The following is a 27,737-nucleotide window of genomic DNA, read 5'->3' as shown; positions in this document are numbered from 1 at the left end:
TTTTAAATTACAGAAAATTAAAGCCGTAGTCGTCGGATTCTACTTCATAGACGGTCCACAGAGATTTCAACCAGTTCGATTGAAACCATTCCAAATTCCCTCCCTGCACAAAGTTTTCCTCGGTCTTGGGAAACGTGGCCCCGCAGTCCGCACTCACGAGTGCGCACTAACCCGGGCCTCTTTCCAATGGGGAAACTTCTTGACACGCCCCCGAGGCACCACCTCTTTAAAATTTAAAACGAAGGCCCAGGCCAATGAATGCTAAGCTTCTCTCGGAACACAGAGACCCGCCCACCATCACTCCCTTCACCAATCAGACTGAAGTTTTCTCCACTGCCCCTCCAATCACCGCCAAAAATGGAAGTTGCTCTCGTAACTTACGTAAGGCAAGCAGCCAATAGGAGCTAACCTTGGAAACTAGCTCCACCAATAGCAGCAGCTCCTGAAGAGCGCGGGAGCCTTTCGACCAGGGTCCCAAAGGAAAGCAGTGAATGGCGCTGGTTCCCTGAAGGAAGGGACTAAGGGACGGTGGCACGGGCTCAGACCGGGGCCCCGGGGCGGCGGCACGGCCGATATGGCATGCTGTCACAAAGTAATGCTGCTGCTCGACACCGCGGGCGGCGCCGCTCGCCACAGCCGGGTCCGGCGGGCCGCCTTGCGCCTCCTCACCTACCTGAGTTGCCGATTCGGCCTGGCCAGGGTCCACTGGGCCTTCAAGTTCTTTGACTCGCAGGGGGCGCGGAGCCGGCCGTCCCGAGTGTCTGACTTCCGCGAGCTGGGGGCTCGCTCGTGGGAGGACTTTGAGGAGGAGCTGGAGGCCAGGCTCGAGGATCGCGCCCACCTGCCCGGCCCGGCGCCCAGGGCCACCCACACGCACGGCGCCCTGATGGAGACGCTGCTAGACTACCAGTGGGACCGGCCCGAGATCACGTCGCCCACGAAGCCGATCCTGCGGAGCAGCGGGAGGAGACTGCTGGACGTGGAGAGCGAGGCCAAGGAGGCCGAGGCCGCGCTCGGGGGCTTGGTGAACGCCGTCTTCCTCCTGGCCCCCTGTCCGCACTCGCAGAGGGAGCTGCTGCAGTTCGTGTCTGGATGCGAGGCCCAGGCCCAGCGCCTGCCGCCCACCCCTAAGCAGGTGATGGAGAAGTTGTTACCCAAGAGAGTCCAGGAAGTCATGGTCGCCCGAAAAATCACCTTCTACTGGGTGGATACCACCGAATGGTCTAAGGTAAGGAAGGTTACAGTCGTCTCAGCGTGCGCGGTGCGTTCCTTGCTAAGCAGAACTTGGCAGCGTCCTTAGAGCAGCCACAGACCCGGAATGAGACTAACATGACTATGGCTCCCTTCGGAAGGAAACAAATAAATAGGGACAGTTTTCACAACAAAATGGGTAGTTCCTCACTACCTACTGTTTAAGACCCCTCACAATTTGGGCCCTACCTGCCTTCCCAGACTTGATTTTCCTACACACTACATGTACTCTAACATATTAAAGTCCAGTCTAGAAAATCAACAGGTCTGGACCGCTTGTTTTGTGTTATGTGTGTTCTTCAATCTGCCTGGAATGCCAGTTCTCACTCCTCCAGGCCAGTCCTAACTTCACTTACCCTTTAAGGCTTACCCCAGTGACAACTGCTCAGTCCAGCGTCTGAATTGCTATACACATTTTTGTGTGGCACGTAACCCTTTCTCCATGTTTTGATTGTGCACATCTCTCACCCTCCATCTAGTCTAAAAATACCTCAGAGGCAGGCAGCAGGTTTTAACACAATACCCAGATGTGTGAGTGTGTATATATGTGTGTGTATATATACGTATATGTGTGTATATATATGCGTGTATATATGTGTGTGTGTGTGTGTGTGTATATATATATATTTTTTTTTTTTTTTGAGACAATCTATGTCGCCCAGGCTGGAATGCAGTGGCACAATCTCGCCTCACTGCAGCCTCCACCTCCCGGGTTCAAGCGATTCTCGTGCCTCAGCCTCCCAAGTAGCTGAGACTACAGGCCCACGCCACCATGCCCAAGTAATTTTTTTGTATTTTTAGTAGAGACCAGGTTTCATGCTGCCCAGGCTGGTCTTGAACTCCTGGCTTCAGGCAATCCACCTGCCTTGGCCTCCTGAAGTGCCAGGATTACAGGTGTGAGCCACCACGCCCAGCCACCCAGATGTGTATTAAACATTGTAGGTATTCAGTCAGTATTTGCTGACTAAATGAGTAAATTCTTGCAAACTTAAAGTCTTACATGGCTAATTTGGATTTTTGTTGAAGTGGTGAGGCCCCCTGCTCCTGCTAAGTGCTAGGATAGGTGTATGTTTTTGCCTTCATCCTTCTCCTCATTGCACTTCGTTTAGTCAACAAATGTACATTGAGAAGCCAGTAACATTGAGTGCCTACCACACTGTTTGAGCTGCTGGGGACATGGTAGCCAAAGCAGGGAACAGATTAAACAGATAAGCAAGTGACAATTTCAAATCATGCTCTGGAGAAAATAAAATGGGGTGAGAGGATGGGAGTAGAAGGAGGTGGTTATTGTATATAGGGTGATAGTCAGCGAAGGTTTTTTTTTTTTTTTGGAGATAGAGTCTTGCTTTGTCACCCAGGCTGGAGTTGCAGTGGCAGGATCTCGGCTTACTGCAACCTCTACCTTCTGGGTTCAAGCAATTCTCCTGCCTCAGCCTCCCAAGTAGCTGGGATTACAAGCGGGTGCCACCACACCTGGCTAATTTTTTTGTATTTTTAGTAGAGACGGGGTTTCACCATGCTGCCCACCCTGGTCTCAAACTCCTGAGCTCAGGCAATCCGCCAACCTCAGCCTCCCAAAGTGCTAGGATTACAGGCGTGAGCCACCACGCCCAGCAGGGAAGGCCTTTTTGAGCAGATAATTGAATGGTGAAGGAGGAGAAACTCAAAGGTAGGTAAAGAACATTCCAGGTGAAGAGATGAGCAGGTGTAAGGATTTCAGCTGGAAATGAACTTAGTTTGTTTCAGAAACAAAAAGGCAAGGAGTGCTGAGACCTAGTAGGCAAGGGGAGCAGTGTGAGAGGAAGTCAGAAAGCAGGAGAGGCTGACCTGTAGGGCCAAGGTCAAAAATGTGGATTTTTGTTCTAATTAGTTAATGAGAAGTCTTTGGAATGTGGTTTAACCAGGTGAAAGATGCCATTCTGCTTAATGGAAATACATGTCAATAACCCAGGGGTGAGTTAAATTGCAAGATTACAGATGGAAAATGAGCAAGCATTTAAATAATGGTATGGTGTGTTAACATTTTCAAAGTGCCTTCACATACAAAGCCCGAAAAAGGCGTGGCAAATGCAAAATAAGGCAGCAGTGGTTTGTCAAGAAAAGGAAAGGACAAGAAGTGTTTAAGGGGATGATAAACATTTATGGGGAAAATGGAATCTTAGAAATATTAAAATTTAAGGCAGCCAGTCAAGCCTTAGACACAGTATACAATGTATTGCTCAGTTTGAAACAATTCATATCACATCAAAAACTTTCTTCTGAAATTGTATTTTGTTAAATATTGGCTAGAAATAAGTTAGATGGGGCTTAATGGGTCTTGGAGATTCTTTGTCTCGCTTTTTTTAATCTCTCTCTCTCTCTCTTTTTTTTTTTTGAATAGCATTGAAATAAGTGGGTTGACTGGATATTTTTAAAGATCCTTTCCAGGTCTGACATACCGTCGACTGAGGGGATGGGTCTTCTCTGAGGCTTCCCTTCTTACATCTGCTGTTTCCCCTAAGAAAATGCCCATCAGATACTCTTAAGCTTTTCTGGAATTTTCTTCTGCTGAAGATCTAGCATTCCCTATTCAAAAACCTGCCCAGCCATGCTGGGCAAAAGGAAGGTTTAGGCTGTGTCCTTGGGGACTGCTCTGTGCAGGAGTAGGGAAAAGGGAAGAAGAGAAAATCCAGGTCCTGCCTTGGGGAGCGCACAGTGTGGGAAGTATAACTGGGAGAAACAGAACTTGCACTTACATTGGAGGCAGAGGGATCAAAGCACATAAAACAGGATATCATATTTTCTAAGACATAGGATAGAATACAGGATAAGAGACCTCTGACACATTTTGAACTTTATGCCTTAGATTTATTCAACACATATTTGTTCCATACCTGCCAGGTATGCTAAGGAATCAAATAGATGTAGTCCCTGCTCTCTTGGAGCTTATAGTCTAGTGGACATTTACTGATCCCCAAATTTGAAACTACCACTAGCACATGTCTGTCACTTATCCTATAATATACATACGAATGAAAAATGTGACCATACTCTGTAGTATACTGTTCGTATTTTTGTTTTTGTTTTGTTTTGTTTGAGACAGAGTCTTGCTCTGTTGTCCAGGCTGGAGTGCAATGGTGCAATGTGGGCTCACTGCAACCTCTGCCTCCCGGGTTCAAGTGATCCTCCTGCCTCAGCCTCCCGAGTAGCTGGGATTACAGGCACATGCCACCACATCAGGCTAATTTTTGTATTTTTAGTAGAGACAGGGTTTCACCATCTTGGTCAGGCTGATCTCGAACTCCTGACCTCAGGTGATCCACCCCACCTCAGACTCCCAAAGTGCTGGGATTACAGGCTGTTATTTTTTTTTAATCACATGTTTTGCTATGGTTTGAATATCTATCCCCTCCAAAACTCATGGAGTAATGAGTGTCATGGGAGTGGGACTGGTGGCTTTATAAAAAGAGGAAGAAAGTGTTGAGCTCACTTGCTCAGCTCCCTCGCCATGCTTTGCCCTGTGCTGCCTTGGGATTCTGCAGAGTCCCCACCAGCAGGAAGGCCTTTGCGAAGTGCAGCCCCCTGGCCTTGGACTTCTCAGCCTCCATAACTGTAAGAAATAAATTCCTTTTCTTTACAAATTACCTAGTTTCAGCTATTCTGTTATAAGCAACATTAAACAGACTAAGGCATGCACACATTACCTTTCATAGAAACTTAATGTCCTTTTCAACACTTATTAATAATAAGTTACATCTTCACCCCCTACCCCCGCCCCCCAAGACAGAGTTTCGCTCTTGTCACCTAGGCTGGAGTGCAGTGGTGCGATCTGGGCTCAATGCAACCTCCACCTCCCAGGTTCAAGCGATTCTCCTGCCTCAGCCTCCCCGATAGCTGGGATTACAGGCACCAACCACCACACCCAGCTAATTTTTGTATTTTTAGTAGAGATCACCCTGTTGACTAGGCTGGTCTTGAACTCCTGACCTCAGGTGATCCACCTGCCTTGTGGATCAAAGTGAGGGGTGCTGGGATTACAGGTGTTGGCCACCACCACCAGCCATAAAGTTACATCTTAACCTTTCATTTTATTAGCAGGGTTTTTTTGTTTTCCTGGCTGGTCTTCTGGCTGAAACAATTCCAACAAAATTTTTTGCGTCCCTCTGACAGAAAATCCTAATCAGGATCTATGGCGTCTGAACTAGGTTACCATTCTCTCCATAGCAGTGAACACAGATATAGATACATGGATGGTAACAGCACATACTAATTAATTGGTTAATCTAATACAGCATTTTCCAGATTGATACGCATAACTGAAACAAAAGTTTAGATAGATTAGAAGGTAATGTGCTCCCGTACATTGTTTATCTTCATTACATGGGATCTTTTGTTTTTTTGTGTTTAATGCTGATCATAAACCACTCAATTAATCCCTCAGAGAATCTATCAAAGTCCATCAGATAGTCATGATCCGAATTTTAAAAGCAGTCTAGGCCAGGCCTAGTGGTTCATACCGGTAACCCTAGCTTTGGAAGGCTGAGACAGGAGGATCTCTTGTACCCAGAAGTTTGAGACCAATCTGGGCAACATGGTGAGACCCCATCTCTACAAAAAATACAAAAGTTAGCCAGGTGCGGTGGCACATGCCTGTACTCCCGGCCACTTACTCAGGAGGCTGGGGCGAGAAGATTGCTTGAGTCCAGAAAGTTAAGGCTACAGTGAGCCATGTTCATGCCACTGCACTCCAGCCTGGGCAACAAAGCAAGACCCTGTCTCAAAAAATAAAAATAAATGAAAGCAGTCTATTCAGAACAGTCCTGGGTTCTTGGACTGGTCCATCATTGCCTTGCTGTGACCATGGACGATACCCTGCTTGTCTTTGAACTTGACTATAATGGGAAGTTTGGGAATGACCTAGTTGACTTTCAAGACCCTTCTAGTTCTAATTCCTCACATTCACATAGCAGTTTATAGTTTATAATTGTTAACTGGCATGATGAGCATATTCTAAGGGGTGTGCTCCTCCTTCATATTCATAGTAACTGAATATTGTTGTTATACTGTGATGCCATGTTAAATATTTTATGTTGGTACTGTTTTATTCACCCCACCCCTCACTTCAAGATCCTAGACATGGCACATAGAGGTTGCTCAATAAAAGTTTGTTGAAAGAAGGTTGACTGAAGAGTCAGCTGTGTGTGAAGGAGTGAAGCAGGGCTTTTTACAAAGAAAGCAGGATTTGAGCCAGATACAGAAGTGTAGTAACCATTCAGTTGGTGAAGAAGGAAGGGGAGGCACAGGAAATATAAATCAGCAAAAACAGGGAAGCCTTAAAATATGGCATGTTCAGGAAATAGCAAATGGTTCAATATGTCTAGAAGGAGTGGGAATGGATGAGGGGTAGAAGATAATATGTACCAAAAGGTGGTTTAGGGTTGGATTGTGAAGGGCTTTGTGATTATGCTGAAGAGTTACTTTATTCTGGAGGCAGTGGGAAGCTTTTCAGAATTTCAGAGAAGTAGCATGATCAGAGAAGTGATTTAGAAGAATACTTAGAGCACCATGGAGGAACGATTAGAGGCAGAGCACAGACTTTACAGGCTATGGTAAGGGTTAGGGCAAAAGACGCGACGAGGCCTCAGTTTGTCTGGCCTCTGCACGGGCCTGTGGGTGGGCAAGTCAGAGTGATGGCCACCATCTAGGGGAGGTGCTCCTGCCTCACTCCCATGACACCTGGCCATTATTGTGTTGTGCTATATAGGACATAATTATTTTTATTAATAGGCCGGGCACAGTGGCTCACGCCTGTAGTCCTAGAACTTTGGGAGGCTGAGGCAGGCAGATCACTTGAGGTCAGGAGTTCAAGACCAGCCTGACCAACATGGTGAAACCTCGTCTCTACTAAAAATACAACAATTAGGCGAGCACGGTGGCACATTTCTGTAATCCCAGATACTTGGGAGGCTGAGACAAGAGAATCGCTTGAACCTGAGAGATGGAGGTTCCAGTGAGCCGAGATCATGCCACTGCACTCCAGCCTGGGTGACAGATCAAGACTCTGACTCAAAAAAAAAAAAAAAAAGGTTATTTTTATTAAAGTATAATGGTTCTATGTTCCTTCTAACATTTTATAATCTATACCCAGTGATTTGTGAAACTTCTTTTTGTTCCTTGACAAAAAGCGTAAATGAGGTACTATTGTTACTAAATGAATGCTTTCTCAAAGGCATAGTAGGTAGTAATTTGTTCTGGGGCTGCACAGTAGCTTGATGCTGACCATTATTTCTGTTTAGCTCAGCAAATACATTGGTTGTGTAATTCAACCCTTTAATATTGGTTTCAACTTTACTTTCTCCTGATTTCCTTTACTTTTATTTATGAATGCCTAATTTGTAGTAACCTAAGGTTGTTTGTCATTTTATTTGAGATGTGGGAATCCCCAGACCACCTTGGATACTGGACTGTTTGTGAACTGCTCCACCATGGAGGTGGCGCTGTCTTGCCATCTGAATCTTTCAGCTGGGATTTTGCTAAAGCTGGGGAAATGCTGCTCAGGAGTGAAATAAAGCTGTCAAGTGAACCTCATCTCTCTCCGTGGATTTCAATGCTGCCAACTGATGCCACTTTAAACCGTTTGCTCTATAATTCTCCTGAGTATGAGGCCTTGTTTCCACGGATGGAAGGAATGTTATTTCTCCCTGTGGAAGGTAAGCAAATAATATTTTAAGGTTTTTTTTGTAAATCTCAGTTACATTAATTTCTTCAAAGGAGCTTTTTAACTTCTTTGGCATTTCTCACAGCCCAGGCACTCAATGAATGCTTGTCATGAAAGAATTAAAAGACATCAAGGCAAAATCAGAGATACTGTAGGAAAGATTTGAACTCTAATTCAGTACAACTGCCAGCCTGTGTACAAAAAAAACAAGTGAATGATTGATTTAAAAGTTTACCAGCTATTCCCAAAGCAGGGTAATATTATTCAGGTGCCCAAGCACATGGGTATAATATTTCATTGCCTCATAGAGGAGATTGATAAATTGAAGACCATAGAGAAACAATGGTCAACTAAAAGAAGAAATAAATTAGTCTACAGAAACCCAGAATGATGTCTGTTACCAGGAAAAGCAAACATGTTGGAATCTTCATTAAATTTGTTTCACCTTATGATTTGCTATATAGTAAATCTCATTTCTGAATACACTGTATAGTCACAGAAATAATACTGCATAGAGATATATACATAAAACTGTGTTGTACATTATGTGCAGTTTAAGGAATTTTCAAGAGTAGTTTTGTTTATGTAATTTCATTACACAGTCTTTAGAATTTAACCTCCTCATAAGATACGATGCATTGTACTTTATGGATTTAAGAAGTGGTATCTTCTTTCTCATAAGTAGTAAACATTGCTTGAACACTTTTTTCTTTTCTTTTCTTTTTTTTTTTAAGACAAGGTCTTGCTCTATCACCCAGGCTGGAGTGCAGTGGTACGATCATAGCTCAGATCGCGGCTCACTGCAGCCTTGACCTCCTGGGCTCAAGGGATCCTCCCACCTCAGCCTCCCAAGTAGCTGGGACTACAGACATGAGCCACCACACCTGGCTCATTTTTGTATTTTTTGTAGAAATGGGGTTTTGCCATGTTGCCCAGGCTGGTCTTTAACTCATTGACCTCAAGTGATCCTCTGGCCTTGGCCTCCCAAAGTGCTGAGATTACAGGTATGAGCCACCATGCCTGGCCTTCAATACTTATTTCTAAGTCATAATTTCTGAGAAGTTCTGCCATTACGTATTGCCTTTGTAATTCTATTTGTTTATAGCTTTTTCTATAGAGCTAAATGAACTTGCTGTGATGGTGTGGCAGTAGAATAAGGGTTGAAGTGTTCAACTAAGTGACAGTATCTCAACTGGCAACTTGATTTTTTTCTTATTGTTAATAAATCTCTTTTTAGTATGTATTCCTTATATTTGAATTTTAATCTTTTTTTCTTTTTAATTTTAATTTGGCATTCTGGTCTAATTAATCTTTATTTCTAGCAGGCAAAGAGATTCAAGAAACATGGACAGTCACCCTAGAGCCCTTGGCCATGCATCAGAGACATTTTCAGAAACCAGTCAGAATTTTTCTAAAAGGCTCTGTGGCCCAGTGGTCTTTCCCAACGAGCAGCACTTTGGGCACCGACAGCTGGATGCTACAAAGTCCAGAGGAGAGCACAGCAACTCAAAGGCTGTTATTTCAGCAGCTGGTAAGCAGGCTGACTGCTGAAGAGTTACACCTGGTAGGTATCCTCCACACGGGAAGTTATTCTTGTCTAACAACATATTGGTGAAGTGAAATAAGTGTGTTTATAAATGCCTTACACAATATAGTCTTAGTAAAACTGATTATGCTTTTGCAAATAATATTGTCGACATTATAGTATCATGACAGCAATGTTCATTAGACAAGAAATAACTTATAAAATTGCATGTATCAAGAATCCAATTAAGTTAAATTATATTCACATAGGAAAGAAGGCAGTTGGCCAGATGGAGTGCTTATGTTAGGTAGTAATGTGATGAGTGATTTCTCATTATTTTTTAAGTATTCTGTTATATATATACTACTTTTATATAAGTATTTAAGAAAAAGCTGCTACACAGTAAAATTAGGTATAATAGTATAATAGTTGTGTAACTATATACAATGTAATATAATTGTGTAACTCAGTAGTTGGACAGTAGTTACACAAATGTAGAAATGTCTTCTGAAAAGGAACATATACATATCCAGATTTGATTTAACGGTGATTATTATTTTTAAACTACCAGCAAATTCCTTACCTTACTTTGTCTTTTGCCTTCATACTCTCAGGAGGGGTCTCTTGTCTGGTTCCCATTGTAAAATATTCTGGAGAAAAATAGGGTAGTCTTTGGACAGATGCTGTTCTAAGAGTTGTGTGCTCTGAGGAAAAGAGCACTGGATTTGGGAGTCAGTGATCTGGATTAGGTCTCAGCTCTGCTGCCTACTGTATGTTCTGGATAAATCTCTCAAGTGGTATTTCTGCCTCATGGTTAAGTACATGGGTTTCAAAGTCACGTATGCTTGGCATCTTAAGTAGGTGGCTTTAACAGGTTACTTCTGCCTCAGCCTCAATCCCTCCTTTATAAAATGGGGATAATAATTATTTTACCTCAGGGTGATTGTGAGGATTCAGTGAGCACATAGTAAATACCTAGTAAATATTCCTGGTAATGTCAGGTTTTACTTATTTGTAAGTAGAAATATTAGGACTCTGTGATCAATAAATTCCCTTCTACCTCTAATAATTATCAAATCTTTTTCATAGTTTTCGCGTTAATAATCATTGGGAAAATGGTTATTCTGTCTTTTAGTACACTACATTCTTCTTTAGGCATATTGACAATAATATTCTCAACTAATTAGAACTTCTCGCATAGGTTGCTGATGTGGACCCTGGTGAAGGCTGGCCCCCCATCACTGGAGTTATTTCCCCGCTCTCTGCCAATGCTACAATCCTCACTGTGTTCCACACCAAGGAGGCTGAATTTCAACGACATGTTCTCCAAACAGCTGTGACTGACAGCCCCTGGGACACAGCTTCCCTTTTCTCAGATGTTGTGGATGGTATATTGAATCAGACTCATGATTCACTTGCAGATACTGCTTCTGCTGGTAAGCTCCTAAACCAGTAACTAACATAGTCTAGGGTGGTTTGCAGTCTTTTCCAGCATCGGGACTTTTTCACTGTGCAGTTAGTAGAACCCCAATATGTTATAACACAGATAAAAGAAAGCTACAATACTTCAGGCAGTTTAAATCATTACTGTTTATAGAATTCCGTAAGTACTTCTGAGGAGGCTGCAGGTTCCACGAAACCAGTCTGAAATCGAAGTCATGGTTTTTAATATATTTAATAAATACTGTGTATAAAACTGTAGTGATTTGATCTACCCTGCATTGCATTGTTACTACTAGCATTGCAACTAAATGCATTGTTACTACTAAATCTACCTAGCATAAATAAGGTTTGTATCATATTAGTATTACAAACTTTATTTATGCTAGGTAGATTTAAATGTCAACTTGATATTTCTTTAATTCATTCATTTATTCAACATATTTGAGTACCTGCTGTATGTCAGGCACTGTTTGAGGTACTGGGACTATATTAGAGAATATGAACAAAGATATCTTCCCATGGAGCTGACCATCTAGTCAGGGGAGACAAAGCAGTAAGTCAGGAAAATTACGGTTTATTCTAAAGAGACAAAAGTTATAGTAGTAAAGCAGGAACAAAGGAATGGGGTGTGTTAGGGTAGGGAGGGTTGCAATTTTAAGTAGGGTGGTCAGGGAAGGCCTTGCTGAAAAAATAATATTTGAGCAAAGGCATGAAGGAAGTGATGGCAAGTAGTTGCTGGTAGAGGCAATAGCCAAGGCTATTAGAAATAATAATAGCCTGCTTGCATGCTGATGAGATAATATGGTAAAAATTAATGCAGGGGATAGAGAGAATTGTTGGTTAGAGGGCTTTGAGGAAGTGCAAGTGGAGGGGTTGGTCTTGGAAACAAGCACAGTTCATCTGTGACAACTGGGGGAAGGCAAAAATACAAGGGCTGGGATGCCGAGGTGAGTGATGTTGGTGTGAGTGTACGGGGTTCTCTTCTGATTGCTTCAGGTTTTTTAGTGAGTTAGGAAGTGACATCATCAGCTGAAAATGAAGACTTAAGGAGATGCTGGACACTGAGGAGAGAGGGGAGGAGGAAGTGGCTGGTGAGAGGGTGAAGATAGCAGGAAGGTGGAGGAAGGTTGCTGGGATGGTCGTGAAGGTAAAGTGAGATCCATCTATGGGCTTGCCTTCCTCCAACCACATTCACCAGCTGGCACAGCTGCAGAGTAGGCAGGGAGCTGGATTAACCAGGGTTGGGATTTTCCCAAATGAGGGCGGTAAAGCTAGAGAGGGGTCAGGGATTCAAAGGTGTGAACAGGAAGAGATTATAGGATTTGTCCATGGAACAAGGCAGGGTAAGGAGGAAAGTGAGGACAACAAGGACAGGTGATCAGATCAGTGGGTTGTAGGGGTCTCAGGATTTCTGGAGCCAATGTGCTCAAAGGAGAGAGTTAAAAAAATAGATGGAGGTGGTCAGAGTGGGGTGCTTGAGATCATAGACAGTGGTGACCAGGAGGAGAAAGTGACAGAAGGAGGGCAATGCACCGGGGCACCAGAAGCGAGGAATTCAAGGGGACAAAGGCCAGAGTGTTGGTAGCATCAAATGTGTGTATTGAAATTATCCAGAGTTAAGACTGAATAGTACTGGAGAGACTGATGGTGGTGAGTCGGGAGCTAACAGTCTTTGAGGAGTAAGGGGGAATGATCCAGGCTTGTTAGATGACTGAGAGTATAGGCTTTGATGTGAGACTCAAAGCTGGGTTTTTGTCATTATTTTCAGCAGGTAGAGGGAAAATGATCTGGAAGAGGCAAGGAGGATACCAGTCCACCTCAGGGCCAAGTGGAAGAAGAGCTTGGTGGGGGAGCAGTCAGTTCTCTCCAGCGCTGCAGGGGAAGCAGTGTGTTCAGGGCAGGAGAAGATGGAATTGAGGATATGGGGGATTTTGCTGATGAGGGTCAGTGAGTTCCAGAGGGCAGGGTGGGAGGATTTTATGTGTGGAAGGGCTGGGCCACGGTGACAGGATGGGAGACGGAAGGAGCAGTGAGGAGATTCCAGTGGGCAGACTGGAGTGACCTGGGGGTCTAGGGCTTCGCATGATGGGAAAAAGCAGCTATCAAGGGGATCATGAGATTAATTCCTGGTGGTTTCAATGCAGCTAATGGTGCTGAACCTGTGAGTTTGGAGGGTAAGAAGGGTGGGTGGCCCACCCACACTCCTGCCCATGTAGGCATGGAGACTGCAAGGAGGGCATCTAACTCCAAGGGCCTAGGGCTCCCTCCAAAGCCCTGCCTGGGAGGCCAGTGGAGGGTGGCCTTGTTTTTAGTGTGGGGCTCCTGCTTGGCATTTGCTGGAAGAGGTGCAGGTAACTGTGAGGGGCACTGTCTCTCCATGCATAGGGAGGCTTGAGACTTGGAGGCCTGAGGCAGATATTTCTAGCCTTTCTGCCATAATCCAGCATACAATGACTTGAGAAGAAGCTATCATGTCATATTTATTCTCATACACCTTTACTGCCCTTGTCTGAATCTTGTAATATAACAGCAGATGCAATTATAGGCATTTATGCTGTCATGTGATGTGAAGTTTCTTTTGCTTGTTTAAAAAATTCTACAAAATCTTACACTAAAAATAATAGCTTTGGGAAAACTACAGTTGGGGCAGACTTCTCAAAATCTTTGGTATTGATAAAAACTAAGGCAATCCTGGGTGTGGGGACACATGCCTGTAATCCCAGCTCCTTGGGAGGCTGAAGCAGGAAGATTGCTTGAGCCCAGGAGTCCAAGACCAGCCAGGCAACATAGCAAGACCTTGTCTCAATTAAAAACAAAAAAAAAAGTGCAATCCTAGTAAAAATTATAGTTTGATTAAAAGACACATTAAATTCATAATAAGTAAACTCCATAACAAATATACCTTATCCCTTAAAAGAAAGGTGAAGATGGCATGATGGAAGGGTTGAGGCTGTGGTATTATGGAGACAGGGGCCAATGACAACGATAGGGAACTACATCAAAAGCACTTCCACGAAAGTGCATGTGGCCAAACAGCCAAGGAGAAGAATACGAGTTGAAAGGGCATAGTCGGCCGGGCACGGTGGCTGGTGCCTATAATCCCAGCACTTTGGGAGGCTGAGGCGGGTGGATCACGAGGTCAGGAGATCGAGACCATCCTGGCTAACATGGTGAAACCCCGCCTCTACTAAAAATACAAAAAAGTAGCCGGGCGTGGGGGTGGGCACCTGGAGTCCCGCTACTCTGGAGACTGAGGCAGGAGAATGGCGTGAACCCGGGAGGCGGAGCTTGCAGTGAGCCAAGATCGCACCACTGCACTCCAGCCTGGGCGACAGTGAGACTCCGTCTCAAAAAAAAAAAAAAAAAGAAAGGATGTAGTTTACAGCACTGTGCTCCTCTGGCTGTTTGTATTTAGTTGTATTTGTGCACTTTGAATTCAGCTGCTGCTACTTGGTGGTATAAAATATAGCACATTAGGAATGATCACATAACCAAAGCAACATAATACTTTGTACTAATGTCACTAGTTTACTTTCAATTTGTACAAAGTTTTGTATTGTAGAACAGACTGTATCTTAACTATGTATATAGCCTTGGAAGCAGCTCAGAAAACTGTATTTTGGAATTTGGTAAAGGAAGAACTGCAGTATTTTACCAGTACTCTGCTGTAGCATGGCCCACAGTTTCTTCCAGGTTATAAATCAGTGTGCCAGCTTATTGTCCAGTCTCCCTACCGTGCTCCATCTGGGTGAGGCCTATTCCTGCATTAGAACCTAGCCCAAATACTGCGTTCTCCATGAGACCTTCCTTGCCCATCTAGACAGAGTTAGCATGTGCTAACATTTATGCATATCTCCATGACTTCACAAGAGTGGACCTACTCTTCCTATACTGGGAGCTCCTTTGGAAGTAGGCATTGTATTTATCTCTGAATTCTCTCACTGAAAGAAGGCCTAAAACTTGGTTGTCTCAATAAGTTTGAATACATTTTAAGTATTTGGATTTTTTTCCCCAAGACTTCATTAATGTCTAACATTTCATTTGTCTGGGGTCTTAGATGGACCTCTCAGAATTACAGAGTTCACTGAAATTTCTGCTACTGTTCCCCCAACCACCTCCTCCATCAGGCTTATTTTAAGAGAGCCTTCTACCCTTATATTCTCCATCACAGAGCTATATCTTCCTATTTCCAATTTACCTACTCAGTGCTGCAGAATTGTGATATTCTGCAGTTTTGTTACTGTATATTTATTCTTGTACAAAGCCTTTTTTTTTTTTTTTTTTTTTGAGACTGAGTCTCGCTCTTTGCCCAGGCTGGAGTGCAGTGGCGTGATCTTGGCTCGCCGCAACCTCCGCCTCCCGGGTTCAAGCTTCTCCTGCCTCAGCCTCCCGAATAGCTGGGAATACAGGCACCCACCACCACGCCTGGCTAATTTTTGTACTTTTAGTAGAGACGGGGCTTTGCCATGTTGGCCAAGCTGGTCTCAAACGCCTGACCTCAGGTGATCCACCCACCTCGGCCTCCCAAAGTGCTGGGATTACAGGCGTGAGCCACTGTACCCAACTGTACAAAGCTATTTTTAAGAACAGGACTAGGCGCGGTGGCTCAGTCCTATAATTCTAGCACTTTGGGAAGTCAAGGCAGGCGGATCACCTGAGGTCAGGAGTTTGAGACCAACCTGACCAACATGGAGAAACCCCGTCTTTACTAAAAATATAAAATTAGCTGGGTGTGGTGGCACATGTCTGTAATCCCAGCTACTCGGGAGGCTAAGGCAGGAGAATTGCCTGAAGCCAGGAGGCGGAGGTTGCGGCTTATGAGCCGAGATCATGCCATTGCACTCCAGCCTGGGCAAGAGTGAAACTCTGTTTCAAAAAAATAAATAAATAAATAAATAGAAGAACAATATGTATTTTTAACCTGGTTAGAGGAACATTTCAGAAATAAGATGAGAGGATTATAGCCAGTAATAACAAAAGATTTTAAATTGTGTCTGTACGTTTTTCAGTAGCATTTTTTATTTACCATGTAGGTCTGTAGCAGTTTGTGGTGCCAGAGAACAAATGGTAGCCGGAGAACAAATGTTGACCATGCACTTTGTATGTCCTTTGGAGGGATGCAGTCAGTCCAGGGGAAGAGCAAGTGCTTAGAATTCTCTGCTTTGGTTCTCATGCGGTTTCCTCTCCTGCCTCTGTTCCTTTGCTACAATAGCTTCTCCTGTTCCAGAGTGGGTCCAGCAGGAACTTGGCCACACCACTCCCTGGAGTCCAGCTGTTGTGGAAAAGTGGTTTCCTTTCTGTAACATCAGTGGTGCCAGTTCCAATTTGATGGAGTCATTTGGGTAAAACTTTTTTATATCTCTGAGTATTAATTATTAAAATCAATGTTCAGTTATCTGCATTTGTTTCTTAACAGGCCACATTCTCTGAGTACAGTCTAATAATATTAAAAACTAATTACAAAAATAAAATACTCTCATACTTAGTATATATTGTGAGAGTATGTTAGATAATATGTTAACAATATATAAACATATACATGCTAAAAATTCTTTAAAATTTACCAAAGTAATTCGTCAAGTTAAATAAAAATACTCCCTTATATAAGGGAGTATTTCCATATAAGGGAGTATTTCCATATATAAGGGAGTATTTCTCACTTCCATAATATTATGGAAGTGAGAAAATATTTATAACTAAGTATCAACGCAAATAGAAAACAGCAAATTTGAATAATGCAGCTGAATTTATACTTAAAGAACTATTTGCAGACTATTTTTGTAAAGAAAAAAGTTAGTAACCAATTACTAAGAATCCAACATGAGAAGTAAACAAGAGAGTAACCTCCACCCTACAAAAGAAGGAAAGCAATGAAGATAAGAACAGAAATCAATTAAATAGAAAACAAATAAATGTAAGTGATCAAGAGAAACAAAAGATGGTTCTTTGAAAAGCCAAATAAAATAATCTATAGCAAGATCAAGCAATGAAAAGACAAACAATATTAGAAATGTAAACGATATGGCAGAAATTCAACCTATTATTAAGATGTATGGTTGACATTTATCTTCTCCACACAGATACCCATTCAATTGTTCCAACACCATTTGCTAAAAGACTATCTTTTCCCACTAATTACCATGGCACCTTATCAAAAATCAACTGGCCACCTTTGTGCAGATTGATTTCTAGACAGAATACAGTCCAGAAACTATGTTAATACCACATTATCTTCAATATTGCATTATAGCAATACCATATACTGTAACTTTATAGCACCAGTCACTAAATCAGGTAGTATAAGTCCTCTAAACTTTGGTTTTGTTTTTTTAGAATTTTTTTTTGGCTATTTTACGTACTTTGCATTTTCATATAAACTTCAGAACCAGCTTGTCAGTTTCCACGCACACACAAGTCTGTTGAAACTCTAGGAGTGTATTGAATCGTAGATAAATCTGGAAAGAACTGACATCTTAACAATGTTGAGTCATCCGATCCGTGAACATGGTGCAGCTATCCATTTATTTAGGTCTCTCTTTAATCTCCCTCAGTGTTTTGTAGTTTTTAATGTACAAATGTGGCCCAAGGTTTTTTTTTTTAATTATCTCTAAGTATTGTTATGAGGTGTAAATATTGAAGTGTTTGAAGATAGTATGATTGTCTTTATAGAAAATCCAGGCCCAACATGGTGGCTCACACCTGCCACCCGAGTACTTTGGGAAGCCAAGGCCAGCGGACATTTGAGGCCTGAGGTTCAAGACCAGCCCGACCAACATGGTGAAACCGCGTCTCTACTAAAAATACAAAAAAATTAGTCCGGCATGGTGCCACATGTCTGTAATCCCAGCTACTTGGGAGGCTGAGGCACAAGATTCACTTGAATCCAGGAGGTGGAGGTTGCAGCGAGCCAAGATTGCGCCACTGCACTCCAAGATGGGCGACAAAGCACCAGCACACTTAGGGAGGATTAACCTGCTTCATACTGACTGTATGGATGAAACCAATAGACCCAGCACGTATTCCACCCTGTAACATCTGTTCAACTAATGTCACCATAACTTTATTCCACTTTTTAATCAGATATATCAGATAATGGAAGGTATTAAAATACAAATAACACATTTTGAATGTTGTGCCATTTTCATAATTTCGTTAATGACATATTTAGCTCTAGGTGGAAAAGCATTTAATAACTAATCACCCCTCCTGCCTGACCTACTTCCTCCTCTTCTCATCAATCCCAAATTAGTTTATTACAATGTGAAAGAATTATTCGAAGTCATTGCAATACTTACTACAATGTATTAACATCATTTTTTACTTTGATATATGGAAACTGAGTAAAAAATAACTATGGAAGCCTGAAGTGAAACAGTTGCCATAATTAGACTTGTACCCTAATTCATGAAGAATCCTGTTAATAAAAGTCAATATTATATGTAATAATTAATGGTTTTGTGAACAAGACAGCTTTGGTTCCTGCATTCGTTCAAATCAAAAATGAGAGGAGAGACATTTTCTCTCCTAAGAAAATATATTTTTGAAGGCATCTTGTGGGGACATCTTTTGGTTAGCTTTTTAGAGGATAGTGGGTATTTCAGTGTTGTTTATTTCTAAAGCATTTTGCAAAATTAGAATTTTGGTTTTATTGTAGACATCTTTACTTTATAGGTCATTACAGGCTGCCTCAGCTAATAAGGAAGAGTCTTCCAAAACTGAAGGTGAATTAACACATTGCCTTGCCGAGCTCTACCAGAGAAAATCTCGTGAAGAATCCACCATAACTCATCAAGAAGACAGCAAAAAGAAACGTATGCACCTAGAAGGGCTGTTTCTTAAGGCATTGTTTTTTGAGACTACATTTTAAAAGACTGGCATTTCCTGAAATGAGGTTGAAATGGTAACTAAATAAAGAAGGGCAAATTTTTATAATTAAATTTTAAAATAATTACATTAGTTCAATAGTGATTTTTAAAAAATCACCCAGTCTTATCTGTCTAATGAATAAACCATCTTCTTTTTTTTTTTTTTTTTTTGAGACGGAGTCTCGCTTTGTGGCCCAGGCTGGAGTGCAGTGGCCGGATCTCAGCTCACTGCAAGCTCTGCCTCCCGGGTTTACGCCATTCTCCCGCCTCAGCCTCCGGAGTAGCTGGGACTACAGGCGCCCGCCACCTCGTAATTAGTTTTTTTTTTTTTAGTAGAGACGGGGTTTCACCGTGTTAGCCAGGATGGTCTCAATCTCCTGGCCTCGTGATCCGCCCGTCTCGGCCTCCCAAAATGCCGGGATTACAGGCTTGAGCCACCGCGCCCGGCCACCATCTTCATTTTTAATTATGATAGAAATTCAAATGTAACTTTGTGTTCTGCTTATAAGTATTTTTTCTTTTGCTACCTTGCCTTTTTAGATATTATTCCACCTCATTAACTACATTTACAAAATTCTCATGTTGAACATTTAGATTGCTTTCAGTTTTCATCATTATAAATAATACTGTAGTATACATTATGCATATAATTTGTTTTTTAAGTAATTACCTTAGCAGCAGTTTCCAGGAACCAGTTACTGTGTCAGGGTATGAAAACTGGCTCTTTATGTAGATTGCTAAATTGTCATTCAGAAAAGTTTCATCACCATTTTTGGTGGCCATTGGGTAACAACAAAATAAGTCTGTTTGGCATTTGCCTTATGGGAAAACCATCCATTGAGATGTTTAGTTCCAATCCAATCACATAGAGATGTTTAGTTCCTAAACTTTGGTTAAAAGAAAGGTTCTCTTTCTACTCTGTGTGTGGGCAGAAAGAGATGCAAGTATTTCCTAATTCAAATCATTCTGGAGGGATATGCTTCATTTTGATATTCTTTCACAGTAATCTGAATTAAAGTAGTTCTTGATTCCACAGAAGTGGAAGGCAATTTACTTTCCCTCCTCTGATGTTTTGGTAGGAGGTGTCCCTCGTACTCCAGTGAGACAGAAGATGAATACCATGTGCCGTTCCTTAAAGATGTTGAATGTTGCAAGGCTGAATGTGAAGGCCCAGAAGTTACATCCAGATGGCAGTCCGGATGTGGCTGGGGAGAAAGGAACCCAAAAGATACCCAGTGGGAGAACAGTAGATAAATTGGAAGATAGAGGAAGAACACTAAGAAGTTCTAAACCTAAAGGTATTCCTCTTAGTCTGTAATTTACTCTTTTATACCTTCTTTTTTAAAAATAAATTTTAATCATACCCTTAGTTTATTGACTATCTGCTACATGCCCAAAAAGTGTTATGGTGAATACAGTAAATAATAAGATAATGTCCTATTCTTAGATTTATGATCTAGCTACAAAGATAAAACAAATGAACTAATAAACAAATATACATATATATGTGTATATATATATGTGTGTGTGTGTATATGTGTGTGTGTGTGTATATATATATAAAATGAACTAATAGAACTAATAGGACAGCCAAAAGTCTAAAACAGAAAATACAAGCCCATTTGGGAAGTAAAGTCTAGACTAGGAGTTCAGATAGGGAAGATAAGGGCTGGATAAGCTGTGGAGGCTTCTACGAACCACTGGAGTCCAAGCTAGACTTCCAAGAATGGGCAGAGTTAGAAGACAGAAAGATAAAAGAGCATTCCAGGTGGAGAATTAGCATAAGCAAAGTCACAAAGAAGAAGGCCTATGGCTTGGGCATAGGACAAATGGTTAAAGAAGTTTTACATTTGTGAATAAAGGGAGAAGAAAAAGGGTTTATGAGTAATCTAGGGCTAGGTTATTGACATCTTTCAAAGGTGGAAATAATTCAGCAGCTTCTATATTCCTATTTTTTCTTTCCTTTTTAAAAAAAATAATAAATTGAATTGTGCTGTGTTTTGATGTCATCTCTGAGTTCTTTTGAAAATTCTGGAGTAGGCTGGCACAATGGCTCACGCCTGTAATCCCAGCACTTTGGGAGGCTGAGGCGGGCAGATCACAAGGTCAGGAGTTCGAGACCAGCCTGGCCAATTTGGTGAAACTCCATCTCTACTGGAAATACAAAAATTAGCCAGGCGTGGTGGTGCGCACCTGTAGTCCCAGCTACTCGGAAGGCTGAGGCAAGCAAATCGCTTGAACCTGGGAGGCGGAGGTTGTGGTGAGCCGAGATTGCGCCACTGCACTCCAGCCTGAGAGACAGAGCAAGGCTCTGTCTCAAAAGAAAAAAAAAAGAAAGAAAGAAAATTCTGGAGTGTAAGTTTTTTTTTTTCCCCTGTGGAATTTGAGAGCCATAGATGATAATCAGTTTGAATGAGACAGAACACCTTTAGTGGGCTAGTAAAAGTGTGTGAAATGTGATTGATACATGCAAGGGAAGGCAGAAACAACAGTACTGAAGACAGTGTGGCGGGAACTTAATTTCTGGACTAGATTTTGTCCAGAAATAGACCTGCACAATAGTGGGCAAATGATTTTTGACAAAGATGCCCCAGTACTTCCGTGAGAAAGAGATAATCTTTTCAATAAATGATGCTGGAACAACTAGATACCTTTATGGAAACAAATTAGACCTTACTTTTAATAGTATTTTGAATTCCTGCTATTTTATGTCTAATATTTATGCCTTCTGTCTCTCTCTCTTTAATTGCTCAATCTTGCTATAGAATTTTGTTTTATTTTGCTTTTCTTTTTTTTGTTTTTTGAGACAGAGTTTTGCTCTTTTTGCCCAGGCTGGAGTGCAATGGCACGATCTTGGCTCACTGCAACCTCTTCCTCCCGGGTTCAAGTGATTCTCCTGTCTCAGCCTCCCTAGTAGCTGGGATTACAGGAGAATGCCACCACACCCAGCTAATTTTTGTATTTTTAGAAGAGATGGGGTTTTATCATATTGGTCAGGCTGGTCTCGAACTCCTAACAGGTGATCAGCCGGCCTCGGCCTCCTAAAGTGCTGGGATTATAAGTGTGAGCCACTGTGCCCGGCATTATTTGGCTTTTCAAAGAACCATCTTTTGTTTCTGTTGATTGCTGCTGTTGCATTGTCCATTCATTTCTGTTCTTTATGATTACCTTTCTGCCTTTATTTTTGGGGTTTACTCTCTCATAATACTTAATGTGTTGGACCCTTAGCTAGTTAATTGTTTTTAATTTATCTGCTTTACAAAAATAATCACTTAAGTCTAAAGTCTGTACATTTTCTCTTTAAGTATAACTAACTAACTGCATTATATATTTGCTATTTGCTATTTTCATTGATACTTATTTATAAGTATTTTCTGACATCCATAATATTAGGGAGTGTTTTATAATTAGCTTTGAAATTTTTGGACTGTGCTCAATGTGGTCTGCAAGATTGATTCTTTAATATTTGCTGAAACTGACCTAATGTGTGGTCAAGTTTTGTTAATATTCTATGTGCACTTGAAAATAATGTGTATTCTCTAGTTGTTGAATATCTGGTTTTATACACGTCCGTACATCAAATTTATTAATGTTTGAATATTCAACATTTTTAGTAATTTTTTTCTGCTGCTTTCATCTATTACTAAGATGATTGTATTAGTCTTCCACTATTATATTGTCTTTGCTCCTTTGTCAAAGATCAGTTGAGGCCAGGTGCAGTGACTCATGCTTGTAATCCCAGCGCTTTGGGAGGCCAAGAGGGGCAGATCACCTAAGGTCAGGAGTTTGAGATTAGCCTGGCCAACATGGTGAAACCCCGTCTCTACTAAAAATACAAAAATCAGCCAGGCGTGGTGGCAGGCGCCTATAGTCCCAGCTACTTGGGGTTACTGAGGCATGAGAATTGCTTGATCCCAGGAGACAGAGGTTGCAGTGAGCTGAGATTGCGCCCCTGCACTCCAGCCTGGGTGACGGAGCAAGACTCTGTCTTCAAAAAAAAAAAAAAAATCAGTTTACTATATTTATGTAGGTCTATTTCCAGGCTCTCCTGTTACATTGATCTCTCTATTCTTTTGCTAATACCACACAAACTGTCTTGATTACTGTAGCTTTATAGTAAGTCCTGAAGTTTGGTACTATCAGTCCTCAAACTTTGTTTTTCTCCTTCAATATTGAGTTAGTTATTCTGGATCTTTCACCTCTTCGTATAAACTTCAGAATCAGTTTGTCAATATACAGAAAATAACTAATTTGATAGGGATTGCATAGAATCTATAAATCAAATTGGGAATCTGAAATCTTGACAGTATTGAGTCTTTCTTGCTGTGAATATGGAATATCTCTCCACTTAGTTCTTCGATTTCGTTCACAGAATTTTGTGGTTTTCCCTATATAGACCTTATACAAATTTTGTTAGATTTAATACCTGGGTATTTCATATTTAGGGGGGTGCTAATTTAAATGGTAATGTGTTTTTAATTTTAAATTCTGCTTGTATATTGCTGGTATATGGGAAAGCAATGGACTTTTATGTATTAATCTTGTATCCTGCAAATTTGCTATAATCACTTGTTAGTTCCAGGAGTTTTGTTGTTTGTTCTTTCAGATTTTCTAATCATGTCATATCACCAAAGACAGTTTTATTTCTTCCTACTTTTAAATTTTTTGTTTGTTTGTTTGTTTGTTTGTTTTGAGATGGAGTTTCGTTCTTGTTGCCCAGGCTGGAGTGCAGTGGTGCGATCTCGGCTCACTGCAACCTCTGCCTCCCGGGTTCAAGGGATTCTCCTGTCTCAGCCTCCTGAGTAGCTGAGATTATAGGCTCACACCACTACACCCGGGTAATTTTTGGTATTTTTAGTAGAGAAGGGGTTTCACCATGTTGGCCAGACAGGTCTTGAACTCCTGACCTCAGGTAATTCGCCTGCCTCGGCCTCCCAAACTGCTGGGATTACAGGCATGAGCCACTGTGCCTGGCCTCCTACCTTTAAATTTTTAACACTTACACTTGGTATACAGAGCCTTAAAATTAATCACTTGGCTGGGCATGGTGGCTCATGCCTGTAATCCCAGCACTTTGGGAGGCCAAGGCGGGCAGATGGCTTGAGTTCAGGAGTTCAAGACCAGCCTGGGCAACATGGTGAAACCCTGTCTTTACCAAAAATACAGAAAATTAGCTAGGTGTGATGGCACATGCTTGTGGTCCCACCTACTCTAGAGGCTGAGGTAGGAAGATCACTTGAGCCTGCCTGGGAGGCCGTAGTTGTAGTGAGCCGAGATTGTGTCATCGCACTCCAGCCTGGGTGACAGAGTGAGACCTTGTCTCAAATAAAATAAAATTAAATTAAGTTAATCACTTGTCTTTGTACTTTCTCAGTCTCTGGACTATTGACATTTTAGAGCAGATAATTCTTTGTTGTGGGGCTGTCCTGTGCATTGTAGGATGTTGAGCAGCATCCCTGGCTTCTACATACTAGATGCCAGCAGCCACCCTCGCCCCCACTGCCATCAGTCTTGACAATCCAGACATAGCCAAATGTTCCCTGCAAGGAAATATTTTCCCCAGCGGATAACTACTGGCCTAAATAATACAAGGACTTGAGCAAGATGTGATTAATCCATTTTATGTTATTTTTTTCACAGATTTTAAAACCGAGGAAGAGCTACTATCATATATACGTGAAAATTACCAAAAGACTGTGGCAGGAGAAATCATGTTGAATGCATGTGCTCGAAACATGATCTCAACCATTAAAATGTTCCTAAAATCAAAAGGCACCAAGGAATTAGAAGTAAGAGAATCCGGATATTGTTTGTCATAGATGTAGTGGTTGGTTGGTTATTGGTGGATTTGGTTAATGTGTTGCAAAATGTCTGTTATGCCATGCGTGATTCAAAAATGGTAAGATGAGTAAGGGAGTAAGTACAATTCCAGATCTCAGAAGGTGGATATGGTGAACTGGTAAGGCAAAAATCAAAGAGATGGGGTGAGCGGGGATAATTACATATAATTCTCTCCTAATGAAAAGCCTTTCCTCATGTGAGCTATATGTTAGCTGCATGATTAAGCCAGTGGTTTTTAACCCTGGCTATACTTTAGAATCACCTACAACATTTAAAAAATAAGTGTATGCTGACTGGCCACAGTGGCTCACGCCTGTAATCCCAGCACTTTGGGAGGCCAGCATGGGCAGATCACGAGGTCAGGAGTTTGACACCAGCCTGGCCAACGTGGTGAAACCCCTTCTCTACTAAAAATACAAAAATTACCTGGATGTAGTGGTAGGCACCTGTAATCCCAGCTACTTGGGAGGCTGAGGCAGGAGAATCGTTTTAACCTGGGAGGTGGAGGTTGCAGTGTGAAAAGATCGTGCCATTGCACTCCAGCCTGGGTGACAGGGCGAGACTCCATCAAAAAAAAAATAATAATAAAATAAATAAATAAATAAAATATATAGAATATAGATATAGATATAGATAGATATAGATGCCTTGCTCTCTCCAGATGAGCTGAAACAGATCTCTGGGGTTGGTACTTTTAAAAAGCCCCCTGGATAATTCTTAGGCACTGGGAGTGTTGCAAACCACTATTTTAGACCGTGTTGTTGTTTTATTCATGTTCAGTGGCCACCACAGAGCTCCTTCTCTAAAGCAGACAGGAGGATTTGTTTATAATACTTAGGTTTCTTAATCACTGCTTTGTGGAACATTTCTTTTAAGACACTTTATTTAGGGCAGGCTTGTTTTATCCATGCCCACTTGCTCTCAAAAGAACTTTTTTACCATGTTCTTTTTAAAGATAGAAGAAGATTCATGTCACTTTTTCATTCAAATGAAAGAATAGAGAAGTTTATAAGGGAATGTATTTCCCTTCTTAGGGCTTTAGTCAACTGTGAAAGAAATTAGAAATAATGACAAGTAACACTATTCTCCTATGTAATAATTTTGTATTTTTAGGTGAACTGCCTGAATCAAGTAAAAAGTAATCTCTTAAAAACTAGCAAAAGTCTTCGACAGAATCTAGGAAAAAAACTGGATAAGGAAGACAAAGTTAGAGAGTAAGTACTACCGTTTTTTAAAAATCATCTCTGCAAAACAAAGCTGTGAGATTAGCTTGTATCAGTTTAAAATAGATTGTTTGTGACACGGTGGCTCATGCCTGTAATCCTAGCACCTTGGGAAGCCAAAGCAGGAGGATTGCTTGAAGCCAGGAATTTGAGGCCATCCTGGGCAATATAGTGAGACCGTGTCTCTACCAAAAAAAATTTTTTAATTAGGTGAGCATGGTGGTGTATACCTGTAGCCCTAGCTACTTGGGAGGCTAAAGCTGGAGGATTGTTTGAGCCCAGGAGTTCAAGACTACTGTGAGCTATGATGCCAGTACTGCACACTAGCCTGGGCAACAGAGCAAGACCCTGTCACAGAAAAAAAGAAAAAAAAAAAAAGATTACCAGTTGCATGAAGATGCTTTTGTAGCCAATTCTTTTTGATGTTATAATATGCAGCTTGAATCACCTGTTTATCTAATAACTATATCAGTTTTTAGAAAAGGCACTGGCTTTTCTCCTTTTTGATTGTTGTTTCCTGTATAAATAGATCTATGCTTAAGGAAGGAGCTTTTCATTTAGTGATATCCAAAGTAGATATGACCAAGTTTTTTTTTCTCTCAAGGTGCCAGCTTCAGGTATTTCTTCGTTTGGAGATGTGTCTGCAATGCCCTTCAATAAATGAAAGTACAGATGATATGGAACAAGTAGTGGAGGAGGCAAGTATATAGCTTCGTGCCATTGAAATAAGCCCTAGATGCTTTCAGCTTCCCTGCAGAGGGCATCTATCTAATAATGTTCTAAAATCTCCTTCAGGTGACAGATTTGCTGCGCATGGTGTGTTTAACTGAGGATTCAGCGTACCTAGCTGAGTTTCTGGAGGAAATTTTGAGATTGTAAGTTTGATAACTAACTTAACTTTAAAATTGTTTTGTCAATACCTACATATGGTGTTGTCTCTGAATTCTGGAGTTGTAAGGACTACTTCTTAGGCTGTGTGAGGGAGGGAATAGAGAGGGTAAGATGGTAACTGTTCCATATTCAATCAATCTATTCCACAGGTATATTGACTCTATCCCAAAGACACTTGGAAATCTTTACAACAGCCTAGGGTTTGTGATTCCTCAGAAGCTGGCTGGTGTCCTTCCTACAGATTTTTTCAGTGACGACTCCATGACACAAGAGAACAAATCACCACTTCTTTCTGTGCCTTTTTTGTCAAGTGCTCGTAGATCAGTGTCAGGCAGCCCTGAATCTGATGAACTGGAGGAACTTCGTACCAGATCAGCCAAGAAGAGAAGGTAGGAGCTCAAAGAATCAAAGGAATTATTTGCACTGTTATAGTTCTGATAAAAGATGTGTTTCAACCACAGTCCAGTCATCTTTGTCCATATAATTTGTTGAACTAATAACTGCCCTTATGTCTGACCAACTATATAGAAGCCAACTATTAGAGCTCATAATAGGAGCATCTGACAATCTTTATATTATCTAGGAAATACATAGTCATGTTTTGCTTAACAACAGGGATACATCCTGATAAATGCGTTGTTAGGCAATTTTCGTTGTACTAACGTCAGAGTGTGCCTACCAAAACCTAGATAGTATATGTTTTTTCGTATGGAAAAGCTAATGTTCCAGCATTGTTACCGAAGAGCAGTCATTTCCCCTACTTGATCTGTAATGCCAATATCAAGTGTCATATATTAGGTTTCTGTATAGGCTCCATTATAACCTATGGGACCTTTGTCATATATGCAGTTCGTCATTTAAGGAAACATTGCGTGACTGTATAGTGTTTATTTCGTATTTCACAAAGCCTTCTTTACTGTCCACAGGAGGTTTCCAGGAACTAGGCCTTTTATGAAATAAGCTTAGAGTTTCAGCTTTTTAAATTTCCCTTGATGCTTTTC

The 27,737-nt window shown here is 41.5% G+C and overlaps 1 protein-coding gene across 1 annotated transcript in view; it reads left to right on the top strand.

Annotated features, from left to right (window-relative positions):
- Positions 1-505: 505 nt before the first annotated feature.
- TICRR (TOPBP1-interacting checkpoint and replication regulator) overlaps positions 506-27,737 on the top strand; it is a 53,419-nt gene continuing 26,187 nt past the window's right edge. The window contains exons 1-12 of the mRNA XM_011948351.1: positions 506-1,228; positions 7,661-7,940; positions 9,271-9,512; positions 10,675-10,909; positions 16,129-16,258; positions 18,588-18,727; positions 19,861-20,079; positions 24,422-24,570; positions 25,736-25,836; positions 26,450-26,543; positions 26,641-26,720; positions 26,886-27,125. Coding sequence (XP_011803741.1) covers positions 575-1,228; positions 7,661-7,940; positions 9,271-9,512; positions 10,675-10,909; positions 16,129-16,258; positions 18,588-18,727; positions 19,861-20,079; positions 24,422-24,570; positions 25,736-25,836; positions 26,450-26,543; positions 26,641-26,720; positions 26,886-27,125 — 2,564 coding nt within the window. The 5' untranslated portion in view covers positions 506-574. The remainder of the gene's footprint in view (positions 1,229-7,660; positions 7,941-9,270; positions 9,513-10,674; positions 10,910-16,128; positions 16,259-18,587; positions 18,728-19,860; positions 20,080-24,421; positions 24,571-25,735; positions 25,837-26,449; positions 26,544-26,640; positions 26,721-26,885; positions 27,126-27,737) is intronic.

Source organism: Colobus angolensis, unplaced genomic scaffold (genome assembly GCF_000951035.1).
Source record: "Colobus angolensis palliatus isolate OR3802 unplaced genomic scaffold, Cang.pa_1.0 Scaffold278, whole genome shotgun sequence".
NCBI lineage: Eukaryota > Metazoa > Chordata > Mammalia > Primates > Cercopithecidae > Colobus > Colobus angolensis.
Note: the sequence above shows the minus strand (reverse complement) of the source record. Positions and strands in the feature narration are given on the sequence as shown.